We start from the raw sequence: 17,366 nt of genomic DNA on the forward strand, positions 1-17,366 counted from the left end.
AACAGTTCCCACTAGATGGCAGCATTTATCTGTTCCATGTGTTTGAAACTGGCTGGGGTCTTGGAGCACTTTCACACTTGGATTGGTTAGACTGCTGAGTCATGTTTCTTTTGCAAATGTGAACACATCAAACAACCTCTAAACAGAGCCTCAAACAACCCAACCTCAGACCGCCACAAGAGGTTGTCTCAGTACAGTTCGTTCATGGTTCGTATTGTGGTCCAGTTGTTTTGGGCATTGTGAGAGTAAAAACGGCCTCAGTCTGTTTTGCATTTTGATTCATGGTTAAAGAACCTTGAGGCTTACTGTACAAACGCTGTCAAAATCTCCCAGAGTTCAGTGAGTAAAAACAAAATCCTCAGAAAAAGAACAGCCCATGAGTTCACATGATCTCGCAGAGAGACAGCAGTACTGTCATTTTACAGCATTATGTATTATAGTGATTTTGTAATGATTAAATGCACCCCCACACCACCACAGTAATGTCTTCGGTGGCTACTGCTGCTGTAAAACAGTGTATTATTATATACAGTATAATAAAATACAATTGAAAAAACAAATATCTGGCTGAGCAGATATTGTTTTTTCTTCCTGACCTGGGAGCATTTGCCCTGAGAGTTCGGTACATTTGGTCAAGTGTGAAAGCTGTTTTTGAGCCCGACAGCGGGCCAGAGAAGCAATCACTGGTCTGTGGTTCGCTTCAAGCTGACTCTGGTGTGGTCTGCTGTGTGTGCGGAAGCTATCCGCTCCCAGTGATGCTTGTGGGGTTGTGTGATTGGTTATTGCCTGCACTGCTAAAGACTTCCAATAAGTATCCTATAAGGGAGTTCCAGTGCGGTGAAATGCCATGACCCTAGAAAGCGCTGTTCTGCTTTGACACTTGAGTGTTTGCATCCAAGAAAAATAAGGAGGAGCGATAAACCAATGAAAACTTGTCCCTTTTCTGCAGTCATTTTTGCTAAAAAGAAGGTTTTCTATTTAGCAAAAATGAGTGCAGAAAAGGGACAATTGAAATTGTGCAATTGAGCCACGGTTTGAAGGGAATTTTTCAGTGTAAAAACTGGATTTATGCATTCAGTATTCAAGTGTGAAAATGCCCTCTTTAACCCCCCTTTATAGTTCACTTAAATTGTGAGCACAAAAAGCTGGTCAGTTCAAATTGGTTCCCGTTCATGTACATTTTTACAAAACTGTCTTCCAATATGGTTCAATTAAAATGATCTGTGCGTGAAAACTGAAGACGTCTGAAACAATTACTGTGGAATTAAATGTATTGACATTTACATTTACATTTAAGGCATTTAGCAGATGCTCTAATCCAGAGCGACTTGCAAAAGTGTTTTGCTATTTACCCAAGAATAACCTCAGCTAGTTAGAATAGACTAACATTCAAAGATACCTCTAAGTTTAGACATTACTAAACACAAGTCAATAAGGTGACCACTCTGCTATTCCAAGTACTCTCTGAAGAGGTGAGTCTTCAGTCTGCGTTTGAAGACAGCGAGCGACTCGGCCGTATGGACACCCAGGGGAAGCTCGTTCCACCACTTTGGTGCCAGGACAGAATAAAGCCTGGACGCTTGTCTTCAGTGGATTTTGAGGGATGGTGGGTCGAGCCGAGCCGTACTTGAAGCTGGAAGGGCTCTTGGTGCGGATCGGCTTTTCACCATTGCCATCAAGTACGGAGGGGCTGCTCTGTTCTTGGCTTTGTAGGCCAGTGTCAGGGTTTTGAATCTGATGCGGGAAGCAGCTACAGGAAGCCAGTGAAGAGAACGCAGCAGTGGAGTGACATGGCTGAACTTTGAAACAAATTTTGAAATGTGGGGCTGTGTTGGTTTTCCATTGCTAGACTGTCAGTCAGCAAAAAAGCTCCAGACCTAATAGTTTTATTTGTTACCCACTGAGAGCTATTAGTTTTTGTGAGAACCAGCTGAAACTGTTTTACAGCAAAGTGACGCCTACAACTTTCACAGGGTAGGACAATGAATAGTTGGCTTAAGGTCCTTGTTACACTGCATCTCGCATAATCTGGTTGACTACTGACTTCTTTAATGGAGGCTATGATGAAGAAAATGAAGAGGCCATCTACTAACATTTCTCAGAAACCATATTGGAAGAGGCTGACATCTATTCTGAATAAGGGCTGATTTCAATCCGATAGATCCTAGATTCATGTTGTTTCATGTAGGCTACTTTTATGTAAACAGTGGCTCTGGGTTTTTGATGAATATCCTACCTGATTATTCTGTGAATGTATCACTTATATGCTCAACACATCAGGCAACATTCACTTTTAACAATAATTACATTTCAGGGAAGAAAAACTGAACTTCACTCCCATGCCCTTCATATGACTAAATTAATCTCTGAGAATATGTGAATTGGTGCTGCCATCTAGGGGTGACTTCCGCTTACTAAACCCTTTGGTGACCTCACCTCTGAGGAACAAAGGATGGCCAAAGGAGGAGTATATCTGGGGGGAGGTTGTGGGAAAACAAAGGGATGGACAAACCTTCCAACTGGGAATCTTGGAGGAGGGGGGGAGCATGCCAGGACCCAGCGTGCAGTAATGGGGGTAATCGGGAAGGTGGGCTGAGCCTGGCCTCGACCATGACCTCAGAGTGGATGAAGAGGAGGAGGATGAAGAGGAGATGGAGGAGGAAGGAGGGGGAAGGAAGGGGAATGCCCCTCCGGAGCCCCCACCGGACAGGTACGCAGACTCTCCAAGCCCATAGTGGTCGTAGCCATTAGACAACTGTGGACATGCAGCGGGGCGGATGGGACAGAACCAGACACAAATAACAAAGAAAAAAATGGGAGAATAAAAAATATAACAAATCAATAAACAGACAAACACACAAGATGGCAAATAATAGGACAAATAAGGCAACGCTGCAACATATTGGAGATAATAACAGATGTGGTGCAAAAAAACATCCCTCGACAACTAAATCCACATGGGTACGAAAGCAAACGTGAGCAGATGACCATCAACACAGATTCCACAGTGGATATGCTGAAGGCAGGGGTTCAAGGCCGTGGGGTACCAAACGGTAAGTGACCCCAGTTATGGGACAGCCAATTAGAATTGGAATTGGCTTTATTGAGCAGAGGGCCAATGGGGAGTTCACCTTCTCAGAGGAAGCGGCGGTGGCCCCGGCCGAGCCGAGGGAGGTGGGGGAGCTGCACTCGCTGACCGACTGACACGTCTCTGAGGCGTCCGACGAGCCGGAGCTGGAGGTAGTCTGCAGCATGCAGAGTGCACAGAGCGTCAAGAGGGAAATTACACACACGTGCAGCCAGCATGAAAGAAACAGAAGAAGAGAGAGACACACACACAAACAGACAGAACGAAGGAGAGAGAGAGAGAGAGAGAGAGAGAGAGAGAGAGAGAGAGAGAGAGAGAGAGAGAAAGCACAGAAAAGCCACATGTTAAGTGCTATGCAAAAAAGCAGCTAGCTAAAACTTCAGGCAGAGTTAGTGAGAGTGGCTAAAATCAGAGTAAACAGCTGCATTAAAGCAAGAGCGAGCCACAAGCCTCAGCTAGTTTGTATTTGTCAGATTCTTGGAACAGAGCAAGTGAACAGGGGGGGAAAAAAGCAGATATCCAAGCATCTAGGAGCACGTGTGAGCTGGCGGGTTGACCGCCAGAGTGTTTTCCCCCCTAGCCTTTCGGGAGTGTAGCGGTGGCGGCTGGCAGGAACTCCGAGCCCCTGCTGTAACCTGATTTAGGGGCTGGATGATGGCATCGTTGGCGAAGCCCTTTAAACCACAGCGCCGAGCTTTGGAGAAACCAGGAGCTGGCTTTGCCAAAGCAGAGCTTCCACTGCGGTCAGGCCTCTGACCACTTTCAGCTAGGATGACCTCAGTGTCTTCCGCCGTTCTCAGACATGCATTTCCCGAGGGGGTTCTGTGAGGCTGCTTAAGGAGGCCATAGGACGCCTTCAGTCTTGTCTTGAATCGGAGCGGCGCAGACCGCTGGCAGACACAGTGACACATTTTGTGGGTGTCTGGTTAATTTGTAGGGCTCTTTCAATAGGAGGGAAAAGTAGGTTCTGCATAACTGGAAGCCAGGGTCCATGTTGGCCATTCATACTCATCTTGGGTCAGAAAGCCTCTTGCAAAAACTTAAACAGATACTGTAGCCAATAATGCTCACGTGCTTGGCAAAGCAGGTCACGAAAAGCCTGCAGTCACCCTGGTCTTTTGTGCTCACACAGCTTCAAGTCAGGTTAGTATTTAGTGGAACTATTCCTTTAAGGTGCAAAATGCGGCACTTGAATCATTAGCAGAGGGTCACCTCTGCCAATGATGCGATGGGACTTGCTCTACTGTGGGCCAGCACTGCCTTATGGGAAAGTGGGAAAAGTCCAGCATGTCAGAGGAAATGGAAGAACACTGCTGGACACCATTCGGCTCAATGCTAACTCTTTCCTAAATAATTGCAATTAGTTACAGAATGACCGCGGACTGAACCACAGACTATGACACACCACCTACACGCAATGTCTTTTTAAGACCTCAGACATGAGGAAAGGAGCTCTGCAGTAAGACCTGGGGGCTCTCTCACAGACTGTGGGATAAGGGGCTTGTGTTTGGGATTCTCATTCGTACAGCCTATCTAACATCAGGAAGGGAAATACACTTTGGATGAACCTCTCAAGTAGGAGAGATGCATGGAGTGCAGCAGGCCGGTAACGTCAATACTTGTATTTCAGAGCCAAGGTGCATGACACGCAACCACTACTCTTACTGTGCATATGAAAACAATTCCTAAGCACCACCGGGAGTTGTTTACAGTGTACCTCTTCTGTGAGGAGGTATCTGAAAGGCGTCCACTCGGTCTGATCTCTTACCTGTGGGGTGGAGTCGGAGGGCATGGGCGATGGCGACTTGGACTGGAAGGCGTCGTGCGAGACGAAGCCCGAGTCGTGGGAGGAGACGCTGGCGAGGCGGACGGGGGCCTGCTGCGGCAGGGTGGAGCTGCGGTAGCGATAGTGTGGGGAAGGGGAGTGAGAGTGCGAGCCACTGGAGCGCGAGTCACTACTGTTCACACTGTTCAGACTGCTGTTAGAGACAGGAAGGGGGCGGGGCACAGGCAGGAAGTGGGACAGAACAGAGGGGAGGGAAGGGGGAGACCGGGAACCATTAACACTCCACACAAACTCAATGCAGCAGGCAAAAACAAAATAGGAAGAAAAAACTAAAAAAAACACAAACAACCAGAACATGAGGCATGAAACAGATAAAACAAACAACAACAACAACAACAACTTCCCTTTGGGACATCTCAAACCCATCAGGCCTGCTCTAGCATGTCTAGCTACTGATACAGTAGTGTGTGCCTAATGCCTAAGAAACCAATATAATCTAGACTTACCCCTCAGATGCAACACAGTGTTTCCACTACAACTAAATAGGCCAGCATGGATGTTCCTTTCTTAGGAACGTAATGACAAACACAAAGAGGTACATGCAACTGGAGTGTGTATTACTCCCAGTAATACTGATGCAGCAATTTACCTCTATGAGACACACAACTGGCACAATTCCTAGCTTTTTGTCTTGTACTGCGATTGCCAGCATGGCTGACAATGTGAAACGTCAGGCGGTGTTATTTAACAGTTGAGATTGTAGTAGACGATTCAGAAGCTGTTCAGTAGCTCTTGACCATTTGGCCAAGATTTCCTATTTAACAGGATATTAATGACGTTTTCACACCAGTTGGTTGCAAACTTGGAGTATTTTCCCTTTGGTTTGATTCACTTTTACACAGGGAAAAAATCCAAGCACACCAAAACCCTCTGTTTTGGCGTGCTTGGATTTTTCCCTGTGTGAAAGCCCCCTTAAGAGTCTTAAAACAGTTTTGGTCGCCATCCGATGTGTTTAGCCCTATGGAAAGTGTTAATATAAATAAATAAATAAATAAATAAATAAAAATAAAAAGCTTGGCGAGCTAAAGTTTGCTTCCTAGTGTTTGTGCTTTTTTCATCTAAGGTACAATTACTTATAACTTATAAGTAAAAGATGCATAAAGCCAAGATCCCCACTTCAGTGCGGATCTGATCTTTAATACAGCAGTGTGAGCTAGCAGTGTGTAGCAGAAGATCCCTTCACAGACCTAAAACTCAAGCCTGATGTTTCCACTAGTTTTATTGACTAGAAGAATCATTCAGTCACATTAGAACTCTTGGTTTGAACCCATTAACACTGCAAGGCTTATAACACACCAAGCCGTATTATTCAGTAACTACAGGGACTTCTGTACAAACTGGTGGGGCTATTCTTTGGTAAGAGATGTTTGGCCCGCCGGCGGCCCATAGGCTGTTATAGGTTAAATTAACTGACTATAATAAACTCCTAGTCAAGAATGTGTAGAGATCATTACACACACACACACACACACACACACACACACACACACACACACACACACACACACATTCTATGTGATACTACTCTGGCGCTACACTACATTATGTATCCACAACACCACTGCAGCTTCAAAGTAACTATTACCTGACCTGAAACCCTGGAACATCATGTTATTTTAAACAAGCTGGATGTTTTCTTATTCGTGCACAATGAAGGCCAGAAATGGCAGCCAGTACAAACCAAAGAACATGTCACTGATGTAATGCGGGACAATTACTGGGTGCCCTGATTGATATTTTTAGACACTCCTCTAAAATCAGAGCTCTCCGCAAATGAAGCTCATAAAGACTCTGCTTAACACGTGAGAAAGGACAGTAGTGCCAAAGGGAAGAGTCTAACAGTACAGCACATCAACATAAAAACAGACTAAAATAAACTAAAATAATGACCAGGAAGGTGAAGATCGTCTTTCACAAGCTACAACTCCGTGATCAAGGGCGGTGGGACTCAATCATTAGAACCGACAGCCAACAGTGAGCAAAGACACAGTAATGCAGGCATCATCACATAAACTGTTTCTGTATAGAAACAGTTCAGAGGAGCGCATGACAAACAGTGCATACATCTGGACACATACAGGGTGGAGGGGGTCGGTGAGGGGTATCTTATTGCAGAGGTTTAAAGAGAACGCTATTAATGAAATGTCTTGTTGAACCAAAATGTACATTTCTGGCACTTAATCAAGTTAATCAAAGAACAGAACTGTGTGTTACTGGTATCCTGGCAGAGTGCAGTACCTGGAGAGCAGCAAAGTTACCCACTACCATCTTTCCAGCAAAGCAGAATATGCTTTTAAACATAGAAGTTTGTGGAACTTCCGGGTGGAGTAGTTGCATGTGATCAGCGAGTGAACAGTTTATTTTATGTAGTGGTAAATATGAACAAAAAGACTTAAAGTCTTACGTAGTTTCCAGCCAGACCCTAGTAGGGGGCGCTAGTACTTTTAGGAGTAGAAAATGCAGTAAAAGTGTGCACACCCATGCAACGTTTTACACTCAGTTATTAGTCCTAATACAGAAGGGATTACAAATGATTTGGTGATTAATACATTTTGCACATTTTTGGAGTCCCACAGGGTTCTGTTGTAGGAACTGTGAAATTGCTGCTAATTGTGGAGGTAATTTAGTTAACACTAAGTTAACGCCAAGGGTTTAAATGATCAAATCTTTTTATTAGTTTTTTTTTTTCATTAATTTACTCACAAAATCATGGAAAATGTTTTTGTTTTTACAATATTTTGTGTAAATAACTCTCCAATAACTCTCAATTCTGGTAGCAAAAACAATTGTATGAGTGCAGCAGTAACAGCGCTATCCACCCGGAGGTATATGTATTATTATTATTATGAGGTAAAGCTAATTTGTCCATATTTACACATTCATCTTCAATAACCCCCATCATTGACCTTCAAATGGGTCCATACATGCATAACTCCAAGACACCTGTGTTAGTTAAATCATGTAAGAAGATGCAAGAAGAGTAGTTCACTGCATTCAACACTAGGAGGCATTGTCACAGTGTAAGATTTTCCCTTTCCAGTGAACAGCATGTGAAACCTGGTGCATTTCCCACTGTTCCAGGCCCAACTGCAAAAAATCTAAACAACTAAAACTAACAACTTCTGTCATGCAAGATTTTACATCAGTAGGTAACTGGATTAAACTGATTGAGATGCTTACCTGCACATACTGGACTTCCTGGACATAGTGGTGCTTGGAGAGGAGGGAGGGGTTTGGTAGGACCAGCTATAATCTGAACCCTTCAGGTCGTGAATGACCTAAGTGTGGAAGACACGCACAGAAAGACGCGTAAAAATGATTGCTTTGTGGGTGCTTTCAACGGTACTCCACATTACTGAAGGTAAATACTACTAAGCCTTAATGTCAGCAAACAGCAATAAACACTCCCTGTAAAATGAACTCAATTCCCTGTAAAAGCACTTTTCTGCTTTGAAAGAATCATGTTACACAGCTACCATTCATCAATGTCCTGAGTAAAAAAAACACAGCGGTGTAAACAGATACAGAAATTTTGAGTCAGGATTTTGTTGTCACAGGCATGGCCTATCTGCTCCTGGACCTTGAACAAGCTTGTCAAGAGTTTGACAGGTTGTCAAAATATCACGTAAAGGCACTGATTAGTCACAGACTATCCAGTTCTTCCACTTCCACTGACAACCTTAATACTACTGCAGAAAAAGGACATGCCAGAAGAAGCGTGTTTGCACAGGACGATAATAGGACATCTACTGTACACACAAAGAGAATTTCATAAAAACAAGCTAAAATTACTTCAAAAAGAAGGACATAATAACTGGTGGTATAATAAACCTTAGATTTTTTTTTTTTTAGGCTTTAAGTTGTCAATTTGTTTTTCATCAATAGATTACAATGAATCTTTGCAAGTTAATCAGTTAAATAATAATAAGTAATTTTTGTGCTGGAAGAAAAAAAAAAAAAGAAAAGAAAATTATTTTTTTTGTATTTGTTTTTTACTTCCAGCACAAAAATTACTTATTATTATTTATTATTTTTATTATGTATGTCTATTTAGATATGCAAATAAGACATAGCCTGTTTAAATGTATCAACTTTGAATAGTTTGGGAAACATAAATAAAATAGTATATATTATCAAAAAAACAAGAAAGCACAATATACAGTTATTATAAGTTACTATAAATACAAATATCAGCAATTTATTAAGGACATGCAGGATTTTAGCCTGTAGTGTCAACCCCTTAAACGAACAGGTGTTTTTATGTTGATTTTCTAAACCCCTCCTGGGAGAAATGTAACCAATGTGATTTGAAACAGATGTTATTCAGAGTTATTCAGTGGCATAATGAATACTTGTGGTGCTGTGGTGGATTTCACATGGTTGGGATTTGTGTTCATCTGTGTAAGAACGTGGAGAAGATATGGAGGCTAACGGAGTAGCTCACTGGATACTGAAATGTGCTGAAATGGAAACAAGCTGGGTAACAAACCTGTTCACTTGCAGGCGGCAGTTTGTGGGGGTCCATGGTCAAAGCTTTGAGGTCATCTGCAATGTTCTGAAGATGGATGATCTCCCCAAGCATGGACATCTCCTCATCCTGACAGAAAATTAGTGAAAGGCTTCAGTTGAAAACATTCCAGTATAGTTGCACGCATTCTGCATTATGATGTGTAGTACGATCTGATTGCTTAGGATACATTGCATGATGATTACATTCATGTACATGATTTACAGCCCGAAACCAGATTCTGGTGTTCCTGAGGAACCATAGCTCATTCCTCATGGGTAGCGGCCTCAAGTTTACCAATATCCTTGAGCTGCAGGTTACCTTTGCCAGTGAAAGCAAATAACCATACCACTGTCATGCTTTACTGTAGGCAGGATGATCTTTCTTCTCCAGACGTACCACTGATCCATACACCTGAAGTTCTAGTTTTGTTTTTAGATAGTTCCACAGAACAGAATCCCACAGCAACTTCTGGGGCTAATTTCCATAGTTGTAAGCTGACTGAATCTGACTGTTGTTGCACTTTTGGGTCAGTAGGGGTGTAAAGGCATGGAGACCTTCAGTGTTTTGAATGCGCCTTACTGTGCAGACCGAAACCTCAGTGCCTGCTGCCAACAAATCTTGCTGCAGGTCTTTTGCAGTCACTCGAGGGTTTCTGACCACCTGCCTCCTCCAGAATCTGGTGGCAGCCAGCAATGGCTTCCTTTTTCTGCCACATCCAGGTAGTTCCTTCAACTTTGAACCCGTGAACTAAGCAGTGCTTTGCTCTCTTTTTGTAGCCTTGTTTGTGCCCTGATCTTTTTGGGACAACTCTTGATATTTCTAACATGCAATTAAAAAACGTCATAGTCAACAAACCCACCGAATTTAAACTAACAAAGCCCTTGAACTGTAAATGTGTGCTCAAAGAGATTCTGATTAGGGGGTCATTAAAAGTGTCATTTTGTAATGAATGTGGAGAAGGCAATTGTTCTATTAGCTGTGTTGAGCTTTCTTAATTGTTCTTGTTTTACTAGTTTATTGCAAACAGCCTAATATGCAATAGGGGTCTAATGTTTAATGGACATCATTTTAACCATCAGAAGTACTCAAACCACTTTTAAGGACTTAAAATAATCAACTACAGCTTTTAAGTTAAGCCTGCTTACCACCACAGGTCGGAGCATCGTGACAAAGGTGCAGAAGCGAGCTCTCTCCTCAATCAGGGCTTTTCGTACCGCCTGCTTTTCAGTCTCCTCCAGCAGCAGGTATTTATCGTTCACGTCCTGCACAGCACTGTCCAACTGCGGCTGGATGTCTCCTCTCCCTGCAAGGCACAAAACAGCGCTCACACATCCAGTTCATGTTCTCACTACCATGTCAAAGAGGTTTTAGTATACCTTACAGTGGTTGACTATTAGGCCTTCTTATTAGACCTAGGCCTTCAGAACAGGGCCAAAAAACCCACCTGTGCAATAATGCTAATTGCTACTGCCCTAGTAATTTTGTCAGTAGCTATTACTTTAAGGATAACATCATGTTCCCCTTATTCTTTTAGTCAAACCAAGACACAGATGTGCACCTTCTTTTAAGATGCTTTAGTAATCTTCTCTTCCTCATCATTTTACTAAGAGCATTTAATAAAAAACACTTCTTGAAAAACCCACTTATGCAGTTTTCATGAAGATTCTGGCATTCATCAATGTTTTCTTATTAGAGATTTTTTTCAGTTTAAGAGGACAACGAGATCCATCATTATAAGAGAAGAGCTGTGAACAGTTCTGCGCTTTAAAAACACGTACATGTATCTGATTAAGAATTTTAGCTTGGACTTTTGGCAAATTATTAGGGCTGTGGTCCTTTCTCTGCCCTCATTCAAAGAACCATTTGAAGAGCGCACGTCCAAAATGTGAAGCTAGGGGTCCATTTTCAGCTTATGAACATAATCAAAAACAAACTGACCCTGTAACAATAATAATAATAATGAAAACAGTAACGATGCTGCTACATTGTTTTTTTTTATCCAGTTATGAAGTGTAACATTTTGTTGACAGAGGCAGAAAGTTCACTGTAAGGGTTGTAGGCTCCAAAAAATATTGTTTGACTGTTATTTAATTGTGTGTATTTGGGCTGCGTATTGTGCTTCAGTCAGGGACGTTTATAGCAGATTGATTCTGACAAGGCAGAAAACAAACTGAGGCACAGCCTCAAAATCTCCCAGCATACTTGGACCCAACAGAAGCTACCAAATACCCAAATAAATGGAATGACTTTCTTTGGAGTGGTTTGGTCTCAATCCTGATTTTTAAAAACAATCTAAAAGCTGTGGTACTACTGGGATTCTCTCTTGCCTATGGAATGCAGCCTTCACGTTCCCCAAAGCCCCAGTTACGACAGTTATTTTGATGGAACCCAGACTTGAAGACTAATACAAATAAAACAGAACAATAAATCACCAAACACTACAAACATGTCTCCAAGAGCTGCTTTGCTGGCTTGCTAGCTAGGTTGCTTTCAATTAAGTGTGACCAAAACACCATCAAAATTAAAGACAGCCGAAGCCAAAGAAGTGGCAGACCGCTATGTAGATTGTAGGACTGTAGGAAATTAGCCTTTAATTGGAGACAATACAAATTACACACAATCCTCCCCACTCTCGCAATGGAAAAGTCCCTTCAGACAAACACACTGAGCATATCAGACATATGGAACCTGAACAAACTGAGTTGCCAGGTCTTCATGCAAACACGGCAGGTTAAATCCAGCTGAGACAGACACAAAACACATGGGGTTGCCATGTCCTCATGCAAGCCCTAGTCCAAAAAAAAACCAAACAAACAACAACAACAACAACAACAACAACAACAACAAAAAATCCAGAATAATGCTGCCCATATGCAGAACACAGAACATATCCTGACATGTGAAAGCTGTGAGCCCTGGTGAAATGGGAAATAATGATATCTTGCCTTCTTCAAATATTTGATTAAACAAACACCAAGTGGTATCCATGTGGATATCCCTATATTTGAATAACCATGCCCATCTCTAATTACAACACAAGCAGGATGCCACAGTAGCCATCTGGATAACTGTCCAGATGTGAGTTGTATACCAGATAGCCGGGGGGGGGGGGTAATTTACACTACTGTAGCCCTTCAGCTGAATGGAGTTTTGAAGCAAGGGAAAGCAAGGGAAAGACCTCTCTCTGACTTTCATTTATTCATTCCCTCCCACTACGGAAAGCAGCAGCGCTTCTCGGTCAAATTCTGCTTTTATAGGATGCACGGAGGCAGCGCTTGCCTTTGTCCGACAGCAAGGGTGGGGAAATATAGGTCAGAGATGGCAGACTGGATTTCAGTCTGCTATAGGCCACTGACTCTGATCTCGTGGTAGCTCCTTGTGGCTTAAGTGTCATAACACGAGATTTTGCTTTTAATCTATTTTTAACAGTAATTACTATAATCTTCATTATAAAGGTTGTTTGTGCAAGTCTGGCTATTTCGACGTCTCTAGCACTGTGTATGCGTGCCATATGCATGTGCCCGCCTTCAAAGTGTTCAGAGTGTGCTTTTATGAGATTATCCTCTGCTGACTTTGTTCACATGAGTGATTTACATTTCCCGCGATCGCAGCCTTCCTCCACTTTGACCCCTGAGGTCAGAAAAACACACTGGCGAGGGCCATGAGCAAACTAGCAGCCACGCTGAAAATCTGTTACAGACGAAGCAGACACGCAGATGAGAAGCTCGGTCAGAGAGTAACGGTGGCGTGTGAGATTTACATTCATCACCTGAACGTTGAACAACAAGAAAGGTGGATGATAGACAGAGACTATGGCAAATGGAAACAGACAAACAGGAAGGCATGAATGCATGAAAAGCAGTTAGGCCAAATTATTTGGTGACATTCTTCAAAGCACCTCCCGTCCTCAAGGAACAGTTTTAAATAAAAGGCTACAAACGGTCTTACCCTAAATGTACCCGATTTGCCAAGACATTTTCAACTCCCACCCACTAACCAGGTCCAGTAAGGGCCTGCATGTGCTTCCTCCAATACATGTGAAGCCATCCAACCTCCATCCTTCGTATTGAAACGGTGTTAGTGCAACATGATTGGACAGTTAAGCACGCTTGGAGGAGAACACTAATAGCCAGTACTGTTACATTAGCTAACAGACACCTCCGTTGGCTAGCATTGTGCTGAATGATGGGGGAGTAAGAGGGCGAGGGCAGTCTGGGACTATACCAGGAATCAACAGGCATCTCCTGACAGGACCAACTATGACCTGTTTAATGTCTGAAGCTTGCTGCTCTAACTTTGCCCTGGGGCAAAGAGGCATATCAGTTTCGCAGTCATGCCAAAAATATTTTAGCATGTGAAATCCTCATAAATCTAGTCTAAATATCTGATATTTCTCATTTTTACATTATTAAAAAAATATAAGTATAAGACCATTCAACTTATTTCTACCTGTTTTAAGTCATTTTAAACTACTGAAAAATATCTTTTTCCACTAGTAGAGTTTAATTTGTCAATATGTCATTTATTGAATTAAGAACAATTATCTGACAAATCAATAAAACCCTTTTAGTATGTAAATAAGATAATAATAATAATAATAATAATAATAATAATAATTGATCTTAAAATATTTCTGTAAAAATCTGTAAAAAAGGAGAAACCAGAGATATTTAGACTATAATTAAGAGGATTACATGTATGTATATAATAATAATATATAAATTGTCCAACAAATTTCACTCTTTGACATGTAAATGTGAATCTAGCATTTATTCTTTACATTATCTATTCCATCATAACTGTGGAATAGACTAAATTCTCTAAATTGACTTTACACTGACTTCCACTGAGAGTTAAGAAGGTTTTCATCCAGATCTTCCACAAATTCAGTTTAGGGGATACCAGATTTTTGTGATCTGTAGCTCTAACACGTATTAAAAGCTTAAGCCGCTCCAATTAGCATCACACAAACAGCTTGCCCACATTATCACACACTTGCCTATAGTCACATGGAGTGCCTTGTTTGTGTGTTACATAACGTTTTCATAACCAACTCAAACGTCAACATAATTAAAACCATCTTCAAGGCTGACTTTTGTACTCCTTCTCAATCTGTAAGCGAAGCCATATGAGGCCGAAGAACGGAACACAACTTCATTAGTTCACTTCCATCAGCATTCATCCCACCCGCTCCCTCTTTCTCACACACACCACCACCACCACCACCACACAGCTACCCGGGAACGCAGGGTTGAAAATCAGCTCTTTGTTGCCCTCTTAATTGTCGCTGTGTGCTTTAGTGGCACTGCACTCGGAGGGACAAGAAACGAGTCAAACAGATACCAACATACCAGGCAGAGGCAGCAACCGCACCACATTTGGGCAGGGTGGGGACAGGGAGAGAGAGAGAGAGAGAGAGCAAGACTGACTGAACATACAGGCGAGTGGGTTGATGGGGGTGGTCGTATGGCGTCAGCCTGACTGGGTCTGAAGGGACCACACACATTCTATCATACAGTCTGGTGGCATACAGACACACTTACCCAGGGCATCAGCTGCTCCCAACAGGTGCATACCATGATGCGGAGCAGAGGGGGGACATAAACATGGAAGAGGAAAAGATCAGGTTTTTGATTGAAGTCTGAAAGCCAACAGTACGTGCTCAGGTTATCTGATCTGGGTCAGTTTTCCAAAAGCATCAGAGGGAAGTCACATAGAGAGAGAAATGTGAAGAAGAGATTTCCATTCTAGCTCCTTATGATGTTCTCTATTCTACAGTGTTTTTGAACTGTAGCGTCCTGACAGGCGTTTAACAGACAATCCATTACTTTGTATTACATATGTTGTGCACCGATGTGGGAACTGTGGGTTGGTCACAATATCCAATCTGCCGATTCAGATACATAAACATGTATAAGCTGTAGAAATGGGGACTAAATCGACCTGCTTTGGCAATAAATGTAGCTATTTTAGTGCATTGACCTACAGTCAAAAACATTAGGCTCTTCTGCAGTAAAATAAATAAATAATAATAATAAAAATACATATCATATGGAAATTTTTATTATATCACCACTGTCCTGTAAGAACCTTGTATCTTCATTTTTTGCAGTTTTCACTTTTTATAATATTGTAAATTGGGCAGTTGCTCTTTACGTTGTGTCAGAATTATATGATAAATTGACAAATGGAAATGCTCCAAAATAATGTGAAACAAAAGCTTTTTCCATTGACTTCCACTGAAAGATTTTTTCCTTCTCCTGTAAAGCAGCCTCTTTGAAGATCTGAAGGTTTTTGTGTGAACGTAAAATGTATAGGTTTCATTATTAGTCAAATCTAAACACCTGTCTGTATGTACGAATGAAGTCCAGACCATAAAGTGTGCAGGTAGACAAAACAACTCATTTGCTGGCCTTTGTTTAATATGTAAAGCTGGAGTAGGAGATATTTGTGTAAGCTTGTTTCTATGGAGGGGGTTGGGGGAGGGGGGTAGTACTCCCTCCTTCCAAAGTCACTCCCCCAAAACACCTGAGCGAACATGTGCTGACTAGTCACAACAGACAGCATTACAGAGAGGTGCACAATACAAAAGGTGGGGGTAGTGGTCTTGTAAATCCATGCTTCGAATCTCTCCAAACTACAAATAAACACAAATTAGCCAGCTAGCTACGTCCCCTTATTTGCAAAATGTCCCATTTAAGGTTGGTATAGACCTGTAACATAAGACTACAATACTACACAGATCACAATGTAGGCAAATACAGTTTAGCCAACTTTAGCAATGGACTAGTACTAATGTAGCTAACGCAGGAAAATAAACTCCCCCACAAACAAAACAAGCCAGATAATTACCAGGCTTTCTACTCACCGCCCTCACCAACCTTTCACCAACCTCATGTTTCATCCTACCTCGTTTTACCCAAGCTGTTCTTTTTTTTTAACACTACAAGCTGCTGTATCTGTTCAACATTTCCTGCCATTCTTGTGATCCTAACTTGTGTATTTCACTTCGTATAGAGCTGCATTGCCGACTCATGCAAAGGTCTTAAGGTAGCCAGGTTGACAAGCAGGAAAGCCATCCAGTCCACTGCAACAGGTCCGAATAGGTCCGGACAGGGCTTTTACAATTCTGTGGCCTTCATAGATATTTTTTTTCCTTTTGCTTGTCTAAGCATTTGGTTTATTAATTGCAACTGATATAAAGAGAAGTTGAAGAAAATGTTCCTAAAGTGAATCACCTACACAAGCTTTTAGCGAAGTTTTCATAGCCCATTTCTCTAAATCTAATCTAAAGTTGTAAAGCTTTTTAAAGATTCACACATAAGAGAGTGTAAAGAAAGTAAAAGGAAGTGAAAGAGTTTCAAAGATCTGGAGAAAATAAATATTCAACCTCTGGTAGTGCGTCAATATTGACAGAGGTGACTAATCATATCTGTCTGTGAAGACCTAACCTAACCTACGCTAACAGCTGGGTAACCAGATAACAGCCACTGTGTGTATATATTCTACTCAGTGCTTAGCGCACAGTGCAAACCCTACACTTCCGTATGTACACACAGCACACAGTCTGGAGGAAAACATGGGTTTGAAGAATCTAGCAGACTAGATGACTAGAATACCCCACATTCTCAAAAACACTGCTGATAAATAGCAGGTGAAAAGAGTACTTGGATGCAAAATTAAACCAGACGTTTTCAAACAAACTGACGACATTACTAATCCCTGCCTGGAACTGGAGGCAGATTAGATGGAGCCTTGTTTGTGCACATCACTTTATGGAATATAATTAGACCTCTTTGATGTACACTCTCACAAACAGTGACTGCACAAATGATAAGGACGTCAAACTGGAATTATCATGTATACGCCTCCAGAATCCCTAGACAGTCAGTTTTGACTTGATTGCCCCATTCATGAGCATA

General features: G+C 42.0%; 1 protein-coding gene across 12 annotated transcripts in view; it reads right to left on the reverse strand.

The window, feature by feature from the left end:
* Positions 1-17,366, reverse strand: part of LOC140556327 (protein MTSS 1-like) — a 60,885-nt gene that overhangs the window by 4,337 nt on the left and 39,182 nt on the right. For 2 of the 12 annotated variants that reach the window (XM_072680098.1, XM_072680096.1), the window contains exons 7-12: positions 14,988-14,999; positions 10,590-10,747; positions 9,424-9,531; positions 8,115-8,212; positions 4,857-5,067; positions 2,513-2,755 (exon numbers count right to left, since the gene is read on the reverse strand). In XM_072680098.1, coding sequence (XP_072536199.1) covers positions 2,513-2,755; positions 4,857-5,067; positions 8,115-8,212; positions 9,424-9,531; positions 10,590-10,747; positions 14,988-14,999 — 830 coding nt within the window. Of the gene's footprint in view, positions 1-2,512; positions 2,756-3,131; positions 3,246-4,856; positions 5,068-8,114; positions 8,213-9,423; positions 9,532-10,589; positions 10,748-14,987; positions 15,000-17,366 lie in introns of all 12 variants that reach the window. The other 10 variants (XM_072680102.1, XM_072680101.1, XM_072680099.1 and 7 more) reach the window with 7 other exon arrangements.

This window comes from Salminus brasiliensis, chromosome 5 (genome assembly GCF_030463535.1).
Source record: "Salminus brasiliensis chromosome 5, fSalBra1.hap2, whole genome shotgun sequence".
In the NCBI taxonomy this organism is placed as follows: Eukaryota; Metazoa; Chordata; class Actinopteri; order Characiformes; family Bryconidae; genus Salminus; species Salminus brasiliensis.